Source organism: Candida tropicalis (assembly GCF_000006335.3).
Source record: "Candida tropicalis MYA-3404 genomic scaffold supercont3.6, whole genome shotgun sequence".
Taxonomy (NCBI): Eukaryota; Fungi; Ascomycota; class Pichiomycetes; order Serinales; family Debaryomycetaceae; genus Candida; species Candida tropicalis.
Window position 1 is genome coordinate 1230747 of NW_003020058.1, and position 25045 is coordinate 1255791.

The window sequence follows — 25045 nt, forward strand, 5'->3', positions numbered from 1 at the left end:
ATTCATTTCATTAATATCTAAAAGAAAAGGAGTTCAACTGTTGTTCGAACCAAGTGTATATCCAAATTCACACTCCTTAACACATTCATATACACACACACCAACTATTATTCATTCGTTAATATTTCAAATTTTTTTTTTTTTCGTCTTTAGCGTGTTTACATCATTTTCATAATTTTTTTTGGTCGTCGTTTTGCATTATTTCTACATCATATCATATCATCATTCATAAAACTCCTTTGGAGCATTAAAGAAGAACATTGTTAAAATTCTTTCACTAGTTTACTACACTCAATAACAAAGAAAAACCATCCACAGCAATGAGTAAACCTTACGGAGGAGTAGATGCAGAAGAGGAAGATCCGAAACACAGCTCAGTAAACGTCCAAACGCACCGACAGGACACGAGACAACAACAGCAACAACCATCATCATCATCATCCCGCCAAACCTTTGATGAAGGATCTTCACAACTTAAATCTTCAGGTTCTGAATCAACAGATTTCACTTCCCCATCAAAATCACTAAAAAGTTTCTTTTTCAAAAACAGACTATCGTCTTATTCAATTGATAGTATTACCGAACATCCAGAACTAGAGGGTTCTTCATCTCAACAACAACTACATGCAGAAGATATCCCTCCTTTGTCTTCCTCCGTTCCAGATCGTAGTAAGAAAGCCTCAATTGGCAGCATAGAACTCACACCGACCAAATCCCCAAGATTACTGAATTTTAGTTTACGACCAATGTTTATGAGATCCAGATCTTCAGGAGTATCAGATACAACGACAGGAAGTACTTCAAACCTACCACCAACATTAACCTCACAACACCAACAAGCATACGAGACACCAATAGTATTGGGACAACAGCGTCGAACTACAATTGAGGATTTTGCAGATACTGAGTCTGAAGCATCCGACACTAGCGGAGAACACAAAACTGTAAATCATAATCAAAAAGATAAAGTTGAAGATGATGAAGAAGCAGAACGTGCTGACTCCATAAATTCTCTTCTACAAGAATATAACTACCGACAGTCTGGAACAGGAACACATGAAAGAGAAAGTAAACAATTTGTGTTTAAAGAAGAATTTGATGATAGCTCAATTAAAACAAAGTCAAGACCTACCAGTAGGATCTTTTCAGCAGAAGAGAATGAAGAATTGAAGGCAGAAATTATGAGACATGGATCCGTCAGAAGTTCAGGGTCTGCTACTTTAAAAACAGCAAAGGGAGGGATTAATAGAAGTGCTGCACAACAACAATACATTGATACCCATTTGGCACAACAACATCTTGGTGACACTAGAAAACATATTGAAGTCATTGATCCTAACATTCCTAATGAACCTTCAAGTGCAACCACAGTGGAAAGAGTAGAAGACGAAGAACGAGAAGCTAGCACTCCGGGAAGTGGAATTCAAGAAGTAGTTAGTGATGATTCACCTACTGTTTTGAATAGATTATCAAGAGCATCCAATGATAGTAGTAGTGGTGCCAGTGGAGCTGGCGTTACTCCAGGACAATATAACGAGAATCGAAGTAGTACTGCCAGTAGTGCCAATTCACTTAGGTTTAGAATTTATAACGACAAGATTGAACCAATAAAGCAACAACCTTTGACATCATCAAAACATATCAGTACATCAACTACTTTTGCTGAAGCAGCAGCAGTCGCAGCCGTTGCTAGTGGAACAGCTAGTGCTGGATCAAACCCAGCAAATAGATCTTCTTTAAGAGCATCGATTGCATTTAGTGATGAAAGTGATTTTGAGGCCAAATATCCTGAACCAACCATTACACCATCCCAAACACCACGTGTAACAAGAGATAGTGATAGTTCACCATCGAGTGGGAAGACAAATTCGGTTAGTAACAATAATAGTAGTATTTCATATGAAGTTCCTGCTGCAATAGCTGGTCTGTTGCCAAGATCATCATCAGGTAGTAGTATTCAATCCAGTAGGAGACCTACACTGTCGCAACAACTGACACCTACCAAGCAGTTACAATCAAGGTTACAAGAGCAGCAACATTTTGCTGATGATAGTGATAAGACTAGAACTACAACAACTGGTGGTGATCTAACTTCTACAGGTATGTTTAATGAGACTATGATCAAAGAAATGCGCCATAGAAGTTTAGCACATTCTTCAATGTCATCAGGCGAATTATTACAAAATTTGGAGCAATCTTATGATTATTCTAAAAGTCAAGATAATAGTGGTAACAGTGAGGATCGGTCATCTGCACAACAAAACACATCACAACTGCATGAACAACAACAAGAAGAGAAACATAAACAACAACAGGATACTGAATCCAAAAGAAGTTCACAATCTCAAGGTTCTCCTGTAGTGTATCAATTCAATATTAGAGATCTGCGAGTTCCACCCCCAATCCAGTCTCCACCGCTGGTTAAGCCAAGTCCGTATGCACAATTAGTGTCCCCAGATTCATTAGAGGACGATGATATAATTAGAGCGTCTGCCCCACGTTCTATTGAGATTCCAATTAGCGATAAAGAAAGCTCTGATGCAAGAGATCTTACCCTTGTTGGGGAAAACATGACTGCGGGTTTGGATTCAACCAGTGACTTACCTGTTATGTTGTTTAAAGTTCAAGATAGAAATAGTCAGAATCAAAACCAGAGCCATGCTCAATATATTGACGATGAGAATTCTGACGGATCACTGGGAACTGGTGTAAACACGAGTGGTTCCACCAATGCAAGTTCTGGTGGCTCAGCCGTCCTTGGGACTGGTTCTGCAGCTGCTGTAGCTACTGTTGCTGGTACTTCTGCTGCTGTTAAACAAGAAACTAGATCTAGTGGAAGTTCAGATAATTCAATTAGAAATATTGTAAACAAGCATTTTAAAAACATTGGAGATTCCGTCAATTTGAAAAATAGACCAACTTTGGTTGCCATTGGTAACAATAATAATAGAAGTCCAACCAATAGTCAAACCAATGGTAATAATCAATTAAACACCTTTGATGAGAAGGAGCTTATTCAATTGCCTACACCAACTGGAGATATTGAGAGTCAAGATAGTGAGTTGGTAGAATATCCATGGTTAAACTGGTGGTTTTTAATGATTCTTGGAATACTTATTCCGCCATTATTCTTTTTAGTTCCTGCTGGAGTATTAGATGGAAGCTTCACAGGATTAAGATATGCCGATAAAAAATATAGAAAATTCAACAAGAAACAGAAAATCATTAGTTTTGTATTAGGGTTAATTTGGATTTTAATTGTATTAGGAATGATTGGTGTCGGGCTTGGAGTAGGGCTCACACGAGAACCATAATATTAATTATTAATAAATTAATTAGAATGTATTAATAGAAATAGTAATTATATTTAGCGATAATAATAGTAATAATAATACCCTTAGTTATTTATATTATGTTCTTTTTTTATCATTCTGTAGAGAACATCAAACGACTAAAAGATATATCTCGTCGTTTTCAAGAATATAAGTATACAAAAGGGTGCGTTTTGAATTGCAAAATAAAAATAAAAATCACTCAAAACAGGAAGTAATGGGAAATTAAATTAAACTTAACGGAAAAACCGTGATGTTGGTGAAAAATCTCAATTTATTCGTAATAGCCGGATTTGTGTGTGTGTGTGTGTGTGTGTGTGAGGTGATTGTTAGTAAAAGAAAATGCCTCATGATTTTGAATATAGAAAAAATATCAAACCAAAACCAAAGCCAAAACCAAAGGTTACAAAGAACAACATGAGACGTTGATGATAGAAAAGTTCATATTAAATTGACCAAAACGAGAGTAAATGACCTTATTCCTACTTTACCGAGATTACACTAACTGATACCCTCATTTACATATGTAGACTTTCTCTATGGGCGGTTCATTTTAATTTTAATCTTTTTGAATTGATTTTGTTTTTCGGATCCGAGGGTGAATGGGAATTAGGAGGGATTGCACATATTTAAGTTTCCTTAAGAATATTTGTGCAGCAAATATCACGTTGGATGCCTACTTTTTTTTTGGTAATAAAGTAGTAATTGCTAAATGATGGGTGTGAGTGAATGAGTGAGAGAGTGAGTGAGAAATAGGAGCCAATAGAGTCACAGTTGATTACTTATTAGTTGATACATAATTGTAAGCAAACATTGATTTAATCCCATGACTTATCTGAACTACTCTTTAACAAGGTTTTATCTTTCTTTTGTAAATAATAAGCTTTGAATCAGGGAACGATAATAAAAGTTTACACACAGCCGACAAACTTTCAGCACTTGATTCAACATAGTAAAACAAGAATAAAAGAAAAGAAAAGAGCAACTTATTCTACACTAGCACAGAGACACCCACAAACATACAGGCACACACACACACGCACACACGCAAGATATATACACTTTTTATATTGGTTGTTTGAGCGGGTGATTGAATCAACGAAAAAAAAAAAGGGAACAAAAAAGTTCTCTCTCTCTGTTCCTCTCCAGTTCCCTTTTTGTAATTCCATGCTTTAAAGATTACTCTTATTTTTTTTTTTTTTTTTTACAACAATCTTTTTCCTTTTGAAATCTATTGTCCAGTTGGATTTATCAACATATTTTCATTACACATACTTCTTGTTGGTTTTCTTTATCATCATCAACATCTATTTATCATTTAACCAATTAATTTTGGGTTCCATGCATTTCGAGAACTTATCATTAGTACAGCCTTCAAAGTATATATATTAAAATTTCTCCCCCTTTTTTTTTTCTTTTGGTTGTCTATCCTGATTTAGTCTTATTTCTTAATCTTTTAGTTTTATTTTTTAAGGAACTTTTTTTTTTTGGTTTTATTGATTGATTCATTACTAATTCATCAACTTGAATACACCCCCGTTGGAATCATTGTTAGTTATATAGTTTATCATGGGTAATGTTCCTACAAAAGAAGCAAGAAGTAGATCTTCTTCCTCAGTTTCTGATTATTTGAATTCATCGTCCAATACACCAACAACATCGTCATCTACAACGTCAAAACGAAGAAATACTACTTCGGCTCTATACGGAGTCGTTTCATCACATCATCGATCTGGGTCAAGTGATTTAAGAAAATTAAAGAAACAAGAAGAAAAAGACCGTGCTCAACAACTTCATTACATGCAACTCATTGTTAAATTTGATGAAAATGTTGATGGAGGATATTTGGCCCCTTATGGTACTTACAAGTCAAATCTTGATTATGATTGTGACATTGTTCGTAAATTAATAATTAATCGCCAATTGTCTCCATTTTTCACTCCGTTGCAAGATTTTGATGAAAGTTGGACTGATGATGAATTGTGTATATTGTTGAATCAATCTCCGTTACACGCATTAGAACCTGGATTTGATAATGAAGAAGAACTTGATGATATTGACAATCATAAAATCCACAAATCGTCCAACTATTATAAACGTCAAGAGGAAAAAGCCAAATTAAAGACATTAATTGCTAAAGTTAAGGATTTACAAAAGGAAGAAGAGCAAAGATTTCTTGAAGAGAAACAAAGTCATACAAATAAGGACTGTCCAAGTAGAGATTTGTTATTAAGATTATACCGTGATGCTAGTGAATGTCCTATCTGTTTCTTGTATTACCCTAGACATTTAAATGTTTCTCGATGTTGTTTGCAACCAATTTGTTCTGAATGTTTTGTACAAATTAAACGATTGGATCCACATCCTCCTCATGATGACAACTCAAATTCGGATGCCAATGAACTACCTCACACATTAATTTCTGAGCCAGCCAATTGTCCATATTGTGCTTCCCCAGATTTTGGGGTTACATATGATCCACCTAAAGATATACATACAGGCATTAATGGCACCAAACCAGGAGATTACAAGACCAGTGCAGCTATCATGGAAGTTTGTACAGATGATGAATCAGAAGAAGCAACGGTTGGCACACCCAAACAGCAAATTATTGGTTCTCCAACTCCACCTCCAGTTATGTCATCTCCACGTAAGAAGACTATGAAAAGACGAGGTTCATTGGCTGCAAATGCAGCCGGGGTTATTACAATTGATAAGATACGACCAGACTGGGAAGCCAAATTGAATTCGGCACGAAGCAAATTAGCTAGAAAGGCGGCTACTGCTAGTGCAATTCATGCATCTAATTTGTTACTTGATGAAGAGGGAGGTGCTAGTAGCCGTGGTGGTGGTGCTAGTGGAAATGGTAGAAGAAGAAACGATTCGAATTCATCAAGGGCAAGATCGAGCACCACTGGATCAAATAGCAATGGTTATGCTGCAGTTGAGCAAAGAATGATTGAAGAAGCCATGAGATTATCACTTATTGATGAAGAAGAACGAAAGAAAAAAGCATCTAAAGAAACAAAGAAATGATGATGAAATGACTTAAAGAGAAATACATAAAAATAAATAATAATTAAAGAGGAATTTTTTTTAAAGGAGAAATCTTCCATATCCGCACTAATAGTTGTAAAATTTTTTTTATAAAGGAATGTACGTATGTAAATTTGAATTTGATTTCAAAGTTTAAGGGTTTGCAATAAATTGATAAGACACAAGCACTAAAATAATGAAATTGTGTCTTGTAAAAGCCACCATGTTATGATTGTATTTCAATACCTTCGGTATTCACCGAAATTATCAGCACCTAGTATTTACTCTCTTCAACGAAGTGATATGACGTTAATCATAATCAGTAGCAATAATCACATATACGACCAATCACACGTGTACAGCGTATGTAATGTTTGTGTGTGTGTGTGTGTGTGTGTGTGTGTGTGTGTGTGTGTGTTTGACACACGTGATGGTAGTAAAGAAGTACCAAGAGATGTGTCTGTGAATATAATTAAGGGTTTTATGAAACAAGAAAAAAGTATAATTAAATTGAATTACACATAGACTTTTTTTTTATCAGGTCAAGTCCAGTAATCCACTATCACCCAGTAGTTGCAAATATATATAAAAAGTATTTGATTTTTAATTTCGTTTAAATTTTTGAAACATTCTTGATCTTCATAAGATGTCAAATTAAATTGATCTAGATTTGATTTAGGTTTAAATTATTGATTATGATTTATGAAGATTTCTTAATTGAGTGAAATTTATTGTTTCAATTAATAACGCACGACATTTTTCATTTGCTTGTTTTCAAAAATAATAATTATAAATTATGTGTATTACGAATCTTTGTGTACACAAAAAAGAACAAAAAAAAAAAGATATACAAAAGTTAAAAAAGAAGAATCAGGGTCTTTGTTTTATATATACATATTCGATACAATGATGTATTGAAATATTTGTGTTTGGTTGTTAGGAACAACTAAGGTAATAAGAACACAATAAAACATAATAAAGAGATATCATGGGGTCCAACGATGATATTGATGAGTTTGATATAGATGATGATGATAATGGTCATATTCACTTCATACACTATTGATTGAATTTTATGACATTGGATTTTTTTATATATATATTTCTTTTATCATGTAATATTATGGCTTTCGGGATGAGAGTAATGCAATTATCTTCCGAAATAATTGAATTCTTAAGGCGGGAAAACAAAAAGTAAAAATTATCATGTTTGTTTTAGTTTATAGTTCTTCAATTGTTTGATATTCATCGTCTAATATATGATCTACCAATGGTGTATGATAATATCCAATTTAACCTCTTTGAGCTAATTGTAAGTCTGGAACATGATATTTTGATGATTCGAAAATCAATTTATGACATTAAATTCAAAAAAGACTCAAGTTGTTTCACGTCTTTCGTGAATAATGAAAAAAAAAAAGAAAACAAAGTACGGTTACATAGCTTTGTTTTATGTTGATATGCAATAGAAAGAATTGAAATGAACCTAGAACTGTTGAACGAAGAAGAGTCAATGAATGTAATGTTCTGAATGAGGCGGGTTACTGAATATGTTCCTATTGGTGGAGAAAGTGAGCTCCTGAAAATCAATTTCCCCCTATTAGGGGGAAAGAGGACAGGAAAAACAAAGAAGAGTAGATCGTGCCTGAAATCTGAAATCTGAAAACAGGCAAATCGAAAACAAAAATAAATAATAAAAAAAAATAAGACGCGACATTTGACAACAACAACAACAACAACAATAGGGAGAGAGAAAGAGAGAGACAAAGAAAAAAGAAATTTTTCGTTTAATATTTTTTAGTTCTAGTTAGGTCCCTGTGTCGAAAATTGGGTTTTGTTCAATGAATGTTTGTACTATACCTGTAATTTAATTCAACCATATAATTAACACAAACCAATGTTTGATTTAAGAATGTACATATTATCCATTCTTTCTTTCTTGAATGATAGTCAAACCTATGAGCAACTCTCCTTGGCTATTCTTCGTGGTTCTTAATTCTTCTACCGTTTATACACCAACAGTGTATCACCAGGAACAACGGGGATAATCTTGAATAAATGTCGTTTGTTGTTAACTGTTCACCAACCCCCTTTTTTTATTTCTTTGTAGTACGTAACAATCTTCGCTTATTTGGTCAACGTAACTGTACTGTTCAATTGATGTGCTTGAATAAGAAAAAGAAAAAGAAACAAAGAAAAAAAAAAGAATCTGACACACATGAACACACATACACACAACCGCGCTGATTTTAACTACAGATCTAGAATTCTTTATTTACTACGTCATTGAATGAAACGGTTCAGTTGACGATATTGTTGATCCTATTGTACAATTGGTAGATGATGAGTTTGAAGACATCAAACTTTATAATAGAATGAATTACAACCAGATAAGCCAAAAAAAAAAAAATATACACCGAGTCACTCTGTTTTAGTTCATGTTAGTGAAACCAAGAATGCAAAGATTAAATTTTTTCCTAGCTGTGATTCTGGTTCTGTGCCGTAATTAAGAAATAAAACAACCAACAAAAAATTTTTTTGCGACATTAAATTACACACACACACACACACAGAGACAATTGGTTGTAAGAAATCAAAATATAAATAATTCATAATCTAACCAAACAATTTTGGGTTTTTTTTTTTTTTTTGCTTTATTCTTAATAGTAATATTATTTTTGGTTTGGCAACCCATTTACAACCAATCCTTCTTTTAATTTATAGAGTGAACGCTAGGTGATTACTTTCGTTCTGTTGATAACATGTCTGTGACTACCACAATTGCTGCTACAACAGTAAACCATTTTCAAATTACACATAGGTATTCTAGTGCTGCTGAATTACCAATTAAACGTGTATACAATCCTGACAAACATAAATTCGTACAAAAAATTAAACTACCTAATGATATAGCCACTCCTTTACAATCAGATAGAATTGATCTAAAAGTGAAGATTTGTGGTGTGAATTATCTACTGGATTTTAATACTACTAACAATACTGTTATTCCTGGTAAAAGAATCATTGGCAAAATATCCGGCTTTCCAAATTTAATGTTTTTGGTATTTCCATTTACTACTTGTAAGCTAGAAGGAATTCACCCTCATAATAATACATGTAAATGCAATTTAACATATGGTGAATCAATTGATGGCGGGTTGCAAGATAATATAAATGTTTGTACAAGATCACTAATACCCATTCCTTTAAATGTTAGTCTTCATGATACATGTTTTATATTTGATATATTGACGGTATTTTATAAATTCGTGAATTATTTAAAACCTGGAAGAACTATTATTTTATTGAATGATTTACAAAAGGAATTAAATGACATTTTGATTGTTTTAAAGCATTTTCATATTCAATCAAATAAAGTTGCAATCATCGATAAATCTATGGTTGATACAAAATATAACAATAAATTCGATGTGGTTTATTGTTTTAATCATGATTTATTGCAACAAGCTCAAGATTATTGTGTATCTACGGAATCAAAAACCACAAAACCAAATAGTACCATATTGACAAATTTCAAGACCAATGTGACTACAACAGATAAACACTACAAAACTATGGATTTGACATATTCTGATAAACGTTTAGCAATGGATGTTCTACTGATATTGTCCAAACTAAATAAACAAAGAGATGAAAAGGAATATAACAATGTTAGTAGTGGTAATACTTCTCAACATGATAACATTTCATTGGTACATTCTACAACATCAACTAATTCAGGAAGTAGTACCAAACATCACCATTATTCATGGATTTGGTATGATCAAGATGTTGATTTACACAATTATCATAACTTACATGAATATGAAGATGAAGATGAAGATCTTGATCTTAATGAATGTGAAAATCATCAAAATCGTATAATATACCAAATGAATCAATTACTAAATCAAAAAACATTAAAAAGAGTATGTTATTTCAATAGAAAACCTAAAAAATCATTAAACGCTTGTATTATTTAATAAGTCTATAAAGTTCTTTATATATATGAATAAATGAATAAATATTTATTTATTTTAGGCATTACCTAATTCTTTAAAACTATCAGTTAAAATTGATCTTAATTTATATAAATTCAATACTCTTAATTTTTCATCCTTTAAATGAGCATTATCGCTTGATTGACCACATGGGATTTGTGCTGCTTGGGCATTAAAACATTTCTCCAAAAATCTAATTGAAGGGATAGTACCACCTTCTCTGATAAATAAAGGTTCTTGACCCCAATGTTTGACGATATTATTATATAATATTGAATATACTTTATTTTGATAATCACCCAACCATGGTTCAGCTTCATGGAAAATTTCAATCAGTAAATGATTATCAGATTTTAAATCTTTGAAATTTTTAATTAATGAATCAATAAGTGATTTTTTAATAATTTCTAAATCTTGATTTGGTACTATTCTCATGGATATAGTTGCATTAACTAATTGTGGAATAACGGTATTATTATTTGGACCAGAAACTTGAATCTTATGAATGGTTAAAGAAGGTTCTTTCCATTTAACAATTAATGTTTTTGCATCGATTCCTAAATAATCAGCAATTTTATCATAAAGTTTTTCACTATCTTTATCTAAAGGTAATACATTATCATAAAATCCAGGTAATTGAATTTTTTTACTCACAGGATCCATTAATTTACTTAAAATATGCATCATATCCATTGTTGGTTCACCAGAAACTCCACCATCAACACCTGAATGACGATCAGGTTTATCCGATTTAATAGTAATTGAAGCATTTATAACTCCTCTTAATCCATAATTTAAACATGGTGTAATATCATCTAACCAATATGAATTACTCAACATAATCCAATCAATTTCTCCAATTAATGATTTATTTTCACTAATAACTTGTTGAAATCCAACTGATCCACATTCTTCTTCACCTTCAATAACAAATACAACATCACAATTTAATTCTTGTTTTTCATATAATTCTGCAACAGAATAAATTGCTGCTAATGTTGGACCTTTATTATCCGAAACTCCTCTTGCATAAAGATTACCTTCTTTTGGTGTTAATACAAATGGATCAGTACTCCAATCAATAGCTTCATTTTTAGTAGCATCAACAACATCATAATGAGCATACCACAATATTCTAGTTTTCTTGGTAGTATCTTTAACATTTGCATTGGCTTTAAATTCACTAACAACTATTGGGTTACCATTTTCAACAGGTAATAATTTAGTTTGATAAGCTCCAAATTTATTTAATAATTTAGATAAAAATTGTGCACAATGACGACTTTCTTCTAAATATAATTGTGGATTCTTGCTGATTGTTTTATAAGAAACATATTTCTTCAACATACATAATAAATCATCATTGGTTAATTTTTTAGATATTGAATTTGATAAAGAAGAAGAATTTGCCGGTGATGTGATTTGTTCTTTAAAATTATTTGGTTCAGAAATATCCCAAAGTGATAATGATTTAGTACCACCAGCAAGTAAGAAAGTTTTTGAATCAATTGAAAATGTTTTAACAGCATTAATAATTCCATCTTCTTCAGGTACACTCATCATTATACCATCGGAAAGATTTGAAGAATTTGTCATGGTTGATAATTTAACTAAACCTGATGATGAACATGCTTTAAAAATTGAATTATTATAAACATCTAAACTTAAAACTTCATCATAATTACCTCCAAATTGAAAAGATCTAATCATTTGTAAAGTTACTAAATCCCAAACATTAATTGAACAATCACCTAATCCAACATAAAGTAAAGAATCTTGAACTTTCATGGATAATACTGATTCATCATTTTCCAAACTAGCATATTTTTTCAAAGTATTGTTACCAAATGTCCAAATATTAACTAAACCATCACCACCTCCAGATAACAAGAAATCTTTATCATTTGAATTATTAATATTTATATTATGAACAATTTCCAAACAATAAATATATCCATTATGAGCAAATCTAACAATATCTTCATTTTTACATTCAAATAATTTAACTTTAGTTTTTTTAGTTGAACTTTTTCTTAATAAATCATGTTGAGTTTGTAAAGTATTTTGAGATCCACCAGGACCTTTTGAATCAAAAAATTTATCATATCTAAAATGAGGTAATTTTTCAATATTATGATGATGTTTTTCAATCAATTTTTCATCTAAAGATATATGACACCATAAAATTGAAGCATTTTGAGCTCCAATATAAATAGTTGAACTTGATTCACACCAATGAATTGAAAATATATCTCCAATATCAATTAATGAATAAATAACACGAGTACATTGCAATTCTTGAGTTTTTAAATCATAAATTTTAATTAATGAATCTGAACCTGCAACAAATAAAAAATCATTCTTTTCATTTAATGACATTGCTAATATTGAAATTGGTTGTTCAGTACTTCCACATTGAATAATTTTAGTTAAACTATAAGTATCCATATCATAAATTAATACTTTACCATCTTGAGTACCACAATAAAGTAATTTATTGATTGGAGAAGCAACACAACATAATATTGAATGAGTATGAGTCCATTTATGAATTAATTGAGGAATATGAGATTCTTCAACATATGGTGAATTGGTTCCACAATTGTTATTGTTAGTTCCATTTCCAATTCCATCATTTGATGAAAAATCCAATGAACAAGGAGTTGAAGAACGTGTGAATTCAGAAGATTGAGTCATTTCTGGTGAAAAATTTGGAAAATGTGGTATAATCAGTGATGAAGATTGTGATGGTTGTTGTTGATTATGTTGTTCGTTATGAAGTGTAGAAGAACTTTGATGAAATTGTTGATTATTATTATTATTATTATGGTTGTTGTGTCTATGGTTATGAATTGATAATTCAGCCATACTTAAATGAGGAGAATTAAGACGAATTGGGGTATGACCTCTTGGAGTTGATATAAGATTCTCAGTTGAAGGGACACTGTTTATAGGTAAAGGTTTTCTATCATGAGATACATATTCACCTTCATGAATATTACTATGTGGTGGAATCATTATTGATAATGCAATGGAAGATAAATGAATATGAAAAATGTGAAAAATTATATGAGTGTTTTAAAAACAATGCGAAATTGATGATATGAATTATCTATGTAGTGAGATACAGTTTTGTTATCAATAACTGTGGCAGATATAGTTGTGGCTATTCAAAAGATACTCGAAGTAAGAATAAAAAAAAAAGCAGAAACAAGAAGTGGAAACAATGGGTTATATAAGTTTTGTTTTCTTCGCTTCAGTTTATAAACATGTCAAGAAAGTATAAATGTGGTGAGGAGAGGTTCAATTGGTGTATTTTTCTTTTTTTTTTCATAGCGATTGTTACCAAATTGTTAACATCACGATTTTTGTCACAAGGTCACGTGGAATGGCTCAAACTGAAAAAGGTAGTGCATACACCACATTTGTGATCATTGCACACACCATGATTCTGAATCACGTGAATTGAATCATGTGATACTTTTTTTTCTTTTTTTTTTTTTTTTCTTGGGAAGGGATCAGTTGGAACAGGTGATGCCTAGAAATTGTTGTAAGTGGGTTCAACCTGCCAAGAAGATCTTAAAAAAAGAAGATGTAGAAACATCCATTAGCAGCCATTGATGAACATATTTTGCAATCGTATTCTTGGTGAGACAACAAAGAAGAATATCTAGTCTTATACTGGGTTTCGTTATCTAAAATGAGAGAATTCATCTGGTTTTTGTAATCTATGAGTTAAGTCAAGCAAACAAAATTGGTTTTATAGAGTACAAAAATACAAAGGTGAAATTTCTGTTAATGATTGTATATGAGACGATCTCTCTTCATTCAAAAATTGAAAGTAGTTGCGCAAGTGAGACAATTAATGCACTGTTAGTTGGAGGCAGTGGAATAAGTTCAAGTGATTGGATAGATTAATTACATAAAAAAAGAAAGAAAAAAAAAGGAGTAGATCTTTGTGTTTCTTTATTATTTTTTTTTTTTAGTGTTTGAATTTTAACTTGAAATTGGGATAATAGTCACACGATGTATTTCTGTATGTGGGAATTACTCGGATTCCGAATTGTTCTGGTAAGTTACAATGACGGGTTTTAAGAAGAATTCAAATGTTTTGTGATTACTATAGAGAAATTGTATATCCATACAATGAACTATTGTTACTATGAATAATTGATCATGAAAAGAAGAGAATGGGAAACTCTAATCTTTGAAAAGACAAGCACTCTCCTCTCGCTGAATACAGAACTTTAACAGGTCAACCATTGGTTAGACTCTTAGAAACGAGCTGATTAAATAAACGTTTGATAGCTCTTATGAATACGATTTGAAGACAGGTGTAGTTAATTACTTTTATTTTTCCTTTTTTTTATCTTCAAATTCTGCAATGATTAAAATTTTCTGCAATTGTTCGCTGACTGTACTCCTTGTTATTTTAAGGAATTCAAACAAATATCGGGAGAAAGCCTGGTATACATTCCACAAAAGTACGATCCACCCATACATTTTACAAAAAGCATGTAATGCATGCAAACAATGCTTAAACTGCAAGTCTATTATTGCCGTATAGAATTACCCACTAAGAAAGAAACAAAAGAAAAAATTTTCACTCTGGCATCGGGGGAAGGAGAGGAGAGGAGAGAAGAGAAGGACATACTGAACTGTTTCGTGGTACTGCTGGTAACAGGGGCGTTTTTGTGATCACCGTTATCTTGTTCAGTATAAATACCTGAGTAATTGACCCACGTGGGGTCCCTGATTACTGCTAATTAATTAATTCATTTGCTGAGCTTTCCTTCTCTCCTCTTATTATTACTTATTATCTCCTTGCCGTTGTCGTTGTTGATGATGATGGTGGTGGTGGTGATGTTTTGTGACTGTTATGAGTGACAAGAAAGTTTTCGCCCATAGTTAAGCAACTTTTATTTCTTTTTTTTTTTTTTTATTTTTCTTGGAGAGATATTTCAATGCCCCCCTAACAATTTTATTTTGGCATCCATTTCTAATTCATAAAGAGTTAACTGTCACACGATATTTAACCCTCTTGGGATAACTCTGAAATTGATTTTTTTTTTTTTTAATATATTTATTCTTTCTTTCTTTCTTCTTGGTTTAGATTCATATTCAGATTCACAGCCGTTCTTTTATTTATCTATTTATTTATTTATTTATTTATTTATTTTCTTACCTTGAAGTTAAATGAAATTCTCCCATTCGTTAAAGTTTAATGCTGTTCCTGAATGGCAGGACAGTTATTTGAACTATCCTACTTTGAAGAAAACCGTTTACAAGTTGCAACAAGATCAACTCGTTAATAATGGTACCGATGATCAAGGCTACACTGTTAATGCAAACCAAACTACCGTCAGTGAATTGGTTGATAACTTTAAACTTAAAAATCCAATTAGTATTCCACAAGAAGGTTCTTCTTCAGACCATTCTGAAAGCAACAAAGATGGTAATGCCCTTAAACATAGATTAGCTAAGAATATATTCAACAAATTTAAAAAAAATAAGAATAATAGTGACAGTGATATTGAAATACAGGAATTTAGTCATAATGATGATTTAGAAAAGAAACCAGTTACTGTTACAAGTGTTGATGATTATTCTGATAAAAATTCAGAAATTAAATCATTTACTGGTGATGTTGATAACTCTTCAACTGGTTCTTCCTCTAACACTAACAGTCCTGATAAAGTTATTCATAGAATTTTGGAAAAAGATAATGATGATGAATTTAGTGATCCTAAATCCTTGAGTTTTGATCCTTTGAAGGTATTTGGTAAGCAATTGTTGTCTGAATTGGAAAAAATCAATGATTTTTATAATGTTAAAGAAAAAGAAATATTCAAAAATTATGACAATTTACTAAAAGATTTGCACAATAAAAACGTTGATATTGATGATGTTTTCAGATTCACTCAAGCTTATTATTCTGACCCAGATGCTATTTACACCGATTCTCATCATCAATACCACATTACATCTACATTATCAAGAACAGTTACTAATGGTAGTGTCTTTGATACCATCAATCATATTGATAATGATTATGATCAACAATTGCAAAAACAAAGAAGTCGTTCTGCTTCTCAATCCTATCACGATTTAGAAAAACAAGAAGGTCCAGAAGTATACGTCAATGAAGAAGATTCTGAAGATGATGATGAAGAAGAAATTGGTGCTAGTCAAGATTCTGTTTTACTTCATCATAGTGATTTTAATGTTAAACAACAATTGAAAGTTACTTTGAAAAGAAGAGCCATTACTTTATTCATTAGTCTTTCTGAATTGAAGTCATTTATTGAATTGAACAGAATTGGTTTTACAAAAATTTGTAAGAAATTTGATAAAACTTGTGGTTATTCAATGAAGGAAGATTTCATTAATAATTTCTTGCCAACCTATTCCAGAGTTTTCCAATCTAAAACAACTGAAGAATTGGATCACAAGATTAATGAAATTGTCAAGATTTATGCATTTTTAATCAACAGATTAACTTCTAGTACTACTGTTCAAGATTTGGAAAATGTTAAAACAGATTTGAAATCACATTTAAGAGATCATATTGTCTTTGAAAGAAATACTGTTTGGAAAGATATGTTGTCTATGGAAAAGAAATCATACAACTTGGATTTGGACAATTCTGCTGTTCAAAATAATAAAATGGGTGATGAAGCTCATATTAAAAACTCCATGATGTATATTGAAATGAGAAGTATGAAATTCCCAAAGAATATTTCCATCTTTGGTTATGATCATTTGTCTCTTCCAGAATTTTTCTTTACTACCCAAATGTTGAAAGTTACCATTACTGTCATTGTATTTATTATTTTACTTGCAGTTAAAACATTTAATGATCCAGTTCAAGGTCGTTGTTTAGCTGTTCTTGTTGCTTCTGCTATGCTTTGGGCATCTGAAGCTTTACCATTATATACTACTGCTTTATTGGTTCCACTTTTAGTTGTTACTTGTAAAGTTTGTAAAGTAGATGGTACCGATGAACCAATGGCTGCTGCTGCTGCTTCCCTGTATATCTTGAGTACAATGTGGAATTCAACAATTATGATTTTGATTGGTGGTTTCACTTTAGCTGCTGCATTATCCAAATATAATATTGCAAAGATTATTTCATCTTTTATTTTGGCTTGGGCTGGTACTAAACCACGTAATGTTCTTTTAGCCATTATGTGTGTTTCATTATTTTTATCCATGTGGATTTCTAATGTTGCAGCTCCTGTTTTATGTTTTTCCCTTATTCAACCAGTTTTAAGAAGTATTCCAACGGACTCTCCAGTTGCTCAAATGTTAGTTTTGGGTATTGCTTTAGCATCTGATGTTGCTGGTATGGCTTCTCCAATTTCTTCTCCACAAAACGTTATTGCCATTGAATCTATGGATCCAAATCCAGGTTGGGGTAATTGGTTTGCTGTTGCATTACCAGTTTCTATTATTTCTGTCATTTTGATTTGGGTTGAATTGATTACTACTTTTAAGATTAAAAATGTTAAATTGCAAAAATTCAAGCCAATTAAAGATAGATGGACCGTTAAACAAATTTACGTGTTTGTTGTTACCTTGGCTACTATTCTTTTATGGTGTGTTATGTCTAAAATCAGTGGAACTTTTGGTGAATCTGGTATTATTACTATTATCCCAATTGTTTTATTCTATGGTACTGGTTTACTTAAAGTTGATGATTTAAACAATTATCCATGGTCTATTGTTCTTTTAGCTATGGGTGGTATCGCTTTAGGTAAAGCTGTTACTTCTTCAGGTTTATTGAAAACTATTGCCTTGGCTTTACAAAAGAAAATCATGGATTATGATGCCTTTGTTGTTTTGGTCATTTTCGGTGCTTTGATTTTAGTTGTTGCTACTTTTGTTTCCCATACTGTTTCTGCTCTTATTATTGTTCCATTAGTTAAAGAAGTTGGTGAATCTTTACCTACTCCACATCCACGTATGCTTATTATGGGTGTTGCTTTAATTGCGCTGGGTGCTATGGGTTTGCCAACTTCTGGGTTCCCTAATGTTACTGCAATTGGTATGCGAGATGAGGTGGGTAAACCTTATGTCACAGTTAATTCATTTATTACTAGAGGTGTCCCAGCAAGTATAATTGTTTATCTCTGTGTCATCACTCTTGGTTACGGTATCATGTCTTCATTAAAATTCTAGGATTATTTATATCTTTGTATATTTGTAATTGTATATTAGTTAATTTTGTATATTAGAAATTGTCATAAACGATTGACATCATTATCACCATCATCGGCATCATCAGCGTCACCATGGGCAATAAAAAGTAGAATAAGTGGATGAAATCATATAAAATAAAATAAAAATATTAACGTGGTATTATCTGTAGAACAAAGGAGAGAGAAAAAAAAAATCTATATTACATTGTATTCTGTAACAGTCAGGACTAATTCTTGACTCCATACATATTGTCTTGTAATCTTTGGTAAGCACCATCATCATCCATTCTCTTAAACAAGGTAGCCAAACCTGGAGAGTAAGTTGGGTCAGTCAAAATATATTGTAAACCATCACTTAAATAACCCTTCTTTTTAGCATATTGGAAATATGGATCAAGGGCAATATTATCAAGCATACCAGAATTGTATAATCTACCAACAACTGTTTTAGCCAAAGTTCCCAAATTTGGATTTTGAAGAGCTTCCATAACTAATGGAACAACAATACCAGAATTATTCAAAGCAATAATTATATCACTTACAGATCCTTGAATTAAAGATGAAGAAGCAACGGTATTAATAATGTTACCGACAAATGAATTAAATGAACCAGCATATTGATCATCATCGCTGTCATCTCTGGTATTAAGAACATTATCAAGATAATCATTCAAAGAAACAAAAAAGTCACCATCCAAGTTCTCATCATTTTCTTCAGAAGAATCCTCTCTTTCAAAAATTATATTATCTTCTTGTTTGACTTCAACTCCTTTAATTTTGCTTTGAGCGGTGGTATTGGTATTTGCTTTGCTAGTAGAATTAACAATTAAATCAGCCAAATATGGAACAGTTAATGCATGTCCATCGCCTAAACCCATCAATAACCAACCAATCCAAACATTGTTAGGATCACCTAAAATTCCACCAACAAAATCAGCCAACATGGCATTATTAGTATTATTCAATAATAATCCAGTAGCAGTTGATTGAATTAATCCAGAAGCCAAAACAGCATCCAATATTTCGGTCACATTCAAATCAATAGTTATACCTTCAAATGATGTATTACCACCTTCAACAGCACCAAGTAAACCCACGGTGATATTGGCTAAATTATCCATTCTAGTTTGAGATGAGGTTATATCACTAATGACATCTGTTATAAGACCAGAAGCTCCAACAGCTTGGAAAAGTCCAGTAAATTGTTCAATTTGAGCTTCATCTCTCTTTTCTAAATCTGTTGATAACCCTCTTATACTTTCCAATAAGTAATTATATTTGGTGTAATCAGTATTTGATGATGAGGCTGAAACAATCGCAGGTAAACAAAATGACACTAATGGGACTATGTTTGATAATGCAAGGAACTTCATATCTCTTTGTTCTTTCTTTCTTTTGTTAAATGATATATAGTTTACAAAATACTTCTAAAACGTATTGACTTGTATAAATATAAACAGTGGATAGTTGAAAAAAAAAATGAAAATGAAAAGTAGAAAGTTTGATGATTGGAAATAAATAATTTTTTAAAAAAATAACAACAGACGAAGGGATCACCAAAGAATGATATATAAATATAAATGAATTTTTTATTGAAAAAAAAAAAAAAACTACCAAGTAAAATAAAACAAAAACAGAAATATTTAATAACTTTGTGTTGGTAGTATTTGAAAGAATTTTGTTTAAAAAAAAAAAAAATTTGGTTAAATTCTCTAACTTTTATATGAGTTTTACGATGATACTATTATACAGGGGGAATTAAATATTCCACTCGATGTGGAGGTGTTGAGATTAAATATTAAAATTTCCTAATTATGAATGTATATTCATCTTGGTGGAAATTGTCCCTGTGATGATAAACAATCACAACAGGGACAAGAAGAAGAAGACGTAAAGGGAGTAAGAGCAAAGTGTAATACCGAAGAAGAAAACTAATCGTTTTTTTCCTAAATAGGAAACTTTGTTCCAAAATGTCGCTATTTCCGTTTGTCACTTTTTTTTTCCCAGTGGAAATTTTTTTTTTTATCTATTGTCCTGCCGTGGCTGTTGGATTCACCCATGATCATACAACGGGTTCTTTATGACAGTGATTAAATCGATAGTGTTGTTACGAGTAGTATTCTTGTTTCATTCACATAAGCTCATCTCGTGTCTATTAGTAGCAACAACTGAGTCACAGTGATTTACTCAACAATTTCATTTTCGTACAGCACAACAATTTACAAAACCAGTTCTGTGTCGCAAATGTCGTGTGTCGTGTGTCGTCGTGCAGTGTAAATCACTAAGAAAATTTTTTCTACCAAAACGAAAAATAAAAATCACCAAATTAGGAAACCAAAAGCTTTTTTGACAGAATGGATCTCAGCACTACCAATTAAACAATAGAATTAAGGAGAATCATGTACATTTTGTATTACACTATTTGAAGGATGTCTCTAACAAAAATAAAAAGCTCATCAAACCTTATATCATCGGAGGTAAAGAAAAAGAATAATGAATTGGAGAAATTACTTTATGTGGTTACAAAGGTACTAAGTTTAGTTTTAGCAAAATGATGCACGATTAAACTGCACTTCATTATATTTAGTGATTGATATTAATATAACCCACAGGTATCCAACAGGTTTTTTTTTTTTGTTCTATTTTTTTTATTTTCAATTTTAGTTTTGGTTTGGTTCTATTATTTGATTGGTTTATTCTTATACTTTCTTCTACTATACTCATCATCAACTTGAAGAACAAAAACCAAAGGATATCTACAGATTTTTTTTTATAAATATATCTATATATTTCGTTTATTTTTGGGTTCTTCTTTTATTTTCATTTAACGTGTTGATTTTTCATTGATTTCTACGACGAATATCATTATAGGAAGATAATTTCATAGTTTCTTTTATCCCTAGCCACAACAGATATACAAAAAAAATGAAGTTAATTGTGGCATTCCTATGCTTATTCATGGCATTAGTCAACTGTTTACCAGCAGTTTCCCCAGTTGAAGGAAGTGATTTTGATTTTGATTCCAATTTAGAATCCCAGATTAATACTTTCGTGGAATCAAATTTTGATGGCAAGGCATTAGAATTATATCATGAAGTAGTCAATGCTTACAAAAGTTATTCAGAAAGCCAAGAAGACAAGAAATTGATTAAACGTGATTCAGCTCTTGAAGCTCAACTTGAAGCAGCCATCTTAATGGTTAACAATTCAGGAATTATTTGGGATATCTTGGATGCCGTTGCGGATAATCCAACTAGAATTCAATCATTGAGCAATTTAACAACTACTTTCTTGAAGAATCAAAATATTAGCATTAGTGTTTCTAGTTTACTTCTGTCATCTAGTTCTTTGTCCAGTAAAGTTAATCTCACAGGTCTTATTACTGCTGTTGAACAATCTGGTTTGGTAACTTCCATTTTGGATGGTATCTTGCTTGATACCAACTTTAGACCTCACTTGGTTGAATTGATTTACAGTGTTGTCTGGTCTCAAAGAGATATTTTATTGTATTTGTTTGCCATGCTTCAAAAAAGAGATGGTATGATCGTCGAAGATGACTTGTATGAATTACTCGGTAAACGTGCTGATGACAATAGTGGATCTTTACTTGCATTTGCTAATAATGCTATTGGAACTATTCTTTCTTCTCCATTGGTTGCTAGTGTTACTGCTGACTTCTTGAATGCTTTGAATGACACCGGTGTTGCTGTTTACACTATTCAAAGATTCCTTTCTACTGAATCATATCTCAACATGACTGGATATTTGATTAAAAATATTTTATCCTCTTCAAGTGTTCAAATTAGTACTGGTGGTTTAAATCTCACTAGTTTGGTTGGTATTGCTTTGAGTAATCCAAAACAAGTTGCTTCATTAGTTGGATCATTATTAGATGGTGACACTTCTCAATTCCTGGGATATCTTGGTAAATATGCCAGTGCTGTCGGATCAATTATCAAGGATTTAGAAAAAACTGGACTTTTTGCTCAATTAAATAGTTATATTTTTGGTGATGAAATAACCACTACTACTGCTGCTGCTGCTTCAACTTCAGGTTCAAATAATGATAGAAAAGATATACTTACTACAAGTGGATCTGGTAACTCGACAGCAAGTGCAACTACAAGAGAATCAAGTACTGCTACTAATGCTGCTGCTTCTGTTTCCAATTTCTTTACTAGTTCTGATTCCAACACTTCAGTTCTTAAAGCATTGGTTGCCATTATTGGTGGAGCCTTGTTCACGCTTTAGATATTACAGTAAAATTACATTAAAGAATATCCCTTTTTCATATATGTTTAAGTAATACTTTTATATTTTTAATTAAATCGTTGCCTTTTTGTTTATTTCAAACTAACTTTTTGTAGTATATTTTGAATATTGTTTGAATATGACATTTCATTCTAAAAATCAGTTTGACGTAAATAAATTTTAGCATGTATAAATGGGTTATTGTTTAAACGGCAAGAGACATAAATCATCGATTCTAAAAGACCGTTCATGACTTGCCTTTGTTATTTCAAATGCATTGTGGGACATGACTAAAAATTGAACATACAATGTACAACATAATCACCGAAATTATAAACATTTCAAGATATATCAATTTATCGTCAAAACAATAAATTCTATATTGGTCCTATGTAGAATCTCTTATCAAACTTCACTAGGATATTGGAACTACTTCTCCATCTTCATCTCCACCTTCTCCATCTTCATCTCCACCTTCTCCATCTTCATCTCCACCTTCTCCATCTTCTCCATCTTCATCTCCACCTTCTCCACCTTCACCACTTTCACCATCTTCACCACTTTCACCACTTTCACCTGTTTCTACTGCATTATCTGCGCTAGAGGTAGGTGTTTCAACGCTAATAGTTCCTTCTGATGAACTTGTCTCACTTGAAACAGCAGGTGATTCGGCAGCACTAGATTCGGCAGCACTCGATTCAGCAGCGGAAGAAACAACAGCACTGGATTCAGCAGCAGAGGATTCAGCAGCGCTAGATTCAGAAGCAGAAGATACAGCAGCAGACGATTCAGCAGCAGAGGATTCAGCGGCAGAGGATTCGGCAGCGCTAGATTCAGCAGCAGAAGATACAGCAGCAGACGATTCAGCTACAGAAGATACAGCAGCGCTAGATTCAGCAGCAGAAGATACAGCAGCAGAGGATTCAGCAGCAGAGGATTCAGCAGCACTGGATTCAGCAGCAGAAGATACAGCAGCAGAGGATTCAGCAGCACTGGATTCAGCAGCGCTGGATTCAGCAGCGCTGGATTCGGCAGCACTGGATTCAGCAGCACTGGATTCAGCGGCAGAAGATTCAGCAGCACTGGATTCAGCAGAAGAAGATACAGCAGCAGAAGATACAGCAGCAGAGGATTCAGCAGCGCTAGATACAGCAGCAGATGATTCGGCAGCACTGGATTCGGCAGCGCTAGATTCAGCAGCAGATGATTCGGCAGCGCTAGATTCACCGGCAGATGATTCGCTAGCACTAGATTCAGCGGCAGAAGATTCAGCAGCAGAGGATTCGGCGGCCCTGGATTCGGCAGCAGAGGATTCAGCTACAGAAGATACAGCAGCGCTAGATTCAGCAGCACTGGATTCGGCAGCAGAAGATACAGCAGCACTGGATTCGGCAGCAGAGGATTCGGAAACAGTAGATCCAGCGGCACTGGATTCGACAGCAGATGATTCGCTAGCACTAGATTCAGCGGCAGAAGATTCGGCAGCAGAGGATTCGGCGGCCCTGGATTCGGCAGCAGAGGATTCAGCTACAGAAGATACAGCAGCGCTAGATTCAGCAGCACTGGATTCGGCAGCAGAAGATACAGCAGCGCTAGATTCAGCGGCAGATGATTCAGCAGCGGAAGATACAGCAGCAGAGGATTCAGCGGCAGATGATTCAGCAGCGGAAGATACAGCAGCGCTAGATTCAGCGGCAGATGATTCAGCAGCGGAAAGATACAGCAGCAGAGGATTCAGCAGGCAGATGATTCAGCAGCGGAAGATACAGCAGCAGAGGATTCAGCAGCAGTAGATCCAGCAGCAGATGATTCAGGCCCAGAAGATTCTGCTGCAATTGATTCAGCCGCAAGCCATTCATCAGCAGGATGAATCTGCAGAAGAAGATTCAGCAGAAGATGATTCAGCAGTACTCGATTGGGCAACAGAGGATTCAGCAGTGGAAGATACAGCAGCAGATGATTCGACAGCGCTAGATTCGGCGGCAGATGATTCGGCAGCAGATGATTCGGCAGCAGAGGATTCGGCAGCACTAGATTCAGCGGCGGAAGAAAGAGGAGCACTAGATTCAGCGGCGGAAGATACAGCAGCACTGGATTCGGCAGCAGAGGATTCGGAAACAGTAGATCCAGCGGCACTGGATTCGACAGCAGATGATTCGCTAGCACTAGATTCAGCGGCAGAAGATGCGGCAGCAGAGGATTCGGCAGCGCTAGATTCACCGGC

At 33.1% G+C, this 25045-nt stretch overlaps 8 protein-coding genes across 8 annotated transcripts; 6 read left to right on the top strand and 2 right to left on the bottom strand. All coding sequences in view use genetic code 12, as the record gives it.

The window, feature by feature from the left end:
* Positions 1–320: 320 nt before the first annotated feature.
* CTRG_04835 (uncharacterized protein) lies at positions 321–3314 on the top strand (the record flags this gene model as incomplete). Its single annotated transcript, XM_002550491.1, has 1 exon — positions 321–3314. One exon carries the CDS (start codon positions 321–323, stop codon positions 3312–3314), a length of 2994 nt encoding a protein of 997 aa, XP_002550537.1.
* A 1587-nt stretch (positions 3315–4901) lies between these two features.
* On the top strand, positions 4902–6368 carry SIP5 (Sip5p; the record flags this gene model as incomplete). Its single annotated transcript, XM_002550492.1, has 1 exon — positions 4902–6368. The coding sequence occupies one exon, from the start codon at positions 4902–4904 to the stop codon at positions 6366–6368; it is 1467 nt and encodes a 488-aa protein (XP_002550538.1).
* A 2762-nt stretch (positions 6369–9130) lies between these two features.
* CTRG_04837 (uncharacterized protein) lies at positions 9131–10351 on the top strand (the record flags this gene model as incomplete). The annotated part of the gene is made up of 1 exon (XM_002550493.1): positions 9131–10351. One exon carries the CDS (start codon positions 9131–9133, stop codon positions 10349–10351), a length of 1221 nt encoding a protein of 406 aa, XP_002550539.1.
* A 54-nt stretch (positions 10352–10405) lies between these two features.
* CTRG_04838 (glutamine amidotransferase subunit) lies at positions 10406–13387 on the bottom strand (the record flags this gene model as incomplete). The annotated part of the gene is made up of 1 exon (XM_002550494.1): positions 10406–13387. The coding sequence occupies one exon, from the start codon at positions 13385–13387 to the stop codon at positions 10406–10408; it is 2982 nt and encodes a 993-aa protein (XP_002550540.1).
* Positions 13388–15565: 2178 nt separating this feature from the next.
* On the top strand, positions 15566–18550 carry PHO87 (SPX domain-containing inorganic phosphate transporter; the record flags this gene model as incomplete). The annotated part of the gene is made up of 1 exon (XM_002550495.1): positions 15566–18550. The coding sequence occupies one exon, from the start codon at positions 15566–15568 to the stop codon at positions 18548–18550; it is 2985 nt and encodes a 994-aa protein (XP_002550541.1).
* A 247-nt stretch (positions 18551–18797) lies between these two features.
* Positions 18798–19943, bottom strand: CTRG_04840 (uncharacterized protein; the record flags this gene model as incomplete). The annotated part of the gene is made up of 1 exon (XM_002550496.1): positions 18798–19943. The coding sequence occupies one exon, from the start codon at positions 19941–19943 to the stop codon at positions 18798–18800; it is 1146 nt and encodes a 381-aa protein (XP_002550542.1).
* A 1552-nt stretch (positions 19944–21495) lies between these two features.
* On the top strand, positions 21496–22821 carry PGA45 (Pga45p; the record flags this gene model as incomplete). The annotated part of the gene is made up of 1 exon (XM_002550497.1): positions 21496–22821. The coding sequence occupies one exon, from the start codon at positions 21496–21498 to the stop codon at positions 22819–22821; it is 1326 nt and encodes a 441-aa protein (XP_002550543.1).
* A 1805-nt stretch (positions 22822–24626) lies between these two features.
* On the top strand, positions 24627–25043 carry CTRG_04842 (uncharacterized protein; the record flags this gene model as incomplete). Its single annotated transcript, XM_002550498.1, has 1 exon — positions 24627–25043. A coding segment is annotated over one exon (417 nt), but the record flags the coding sequence as incomplete, so codon positions are not given.
* Between the last annotated feature and the right edge of the window lie 2 nt (positions 25044–25045).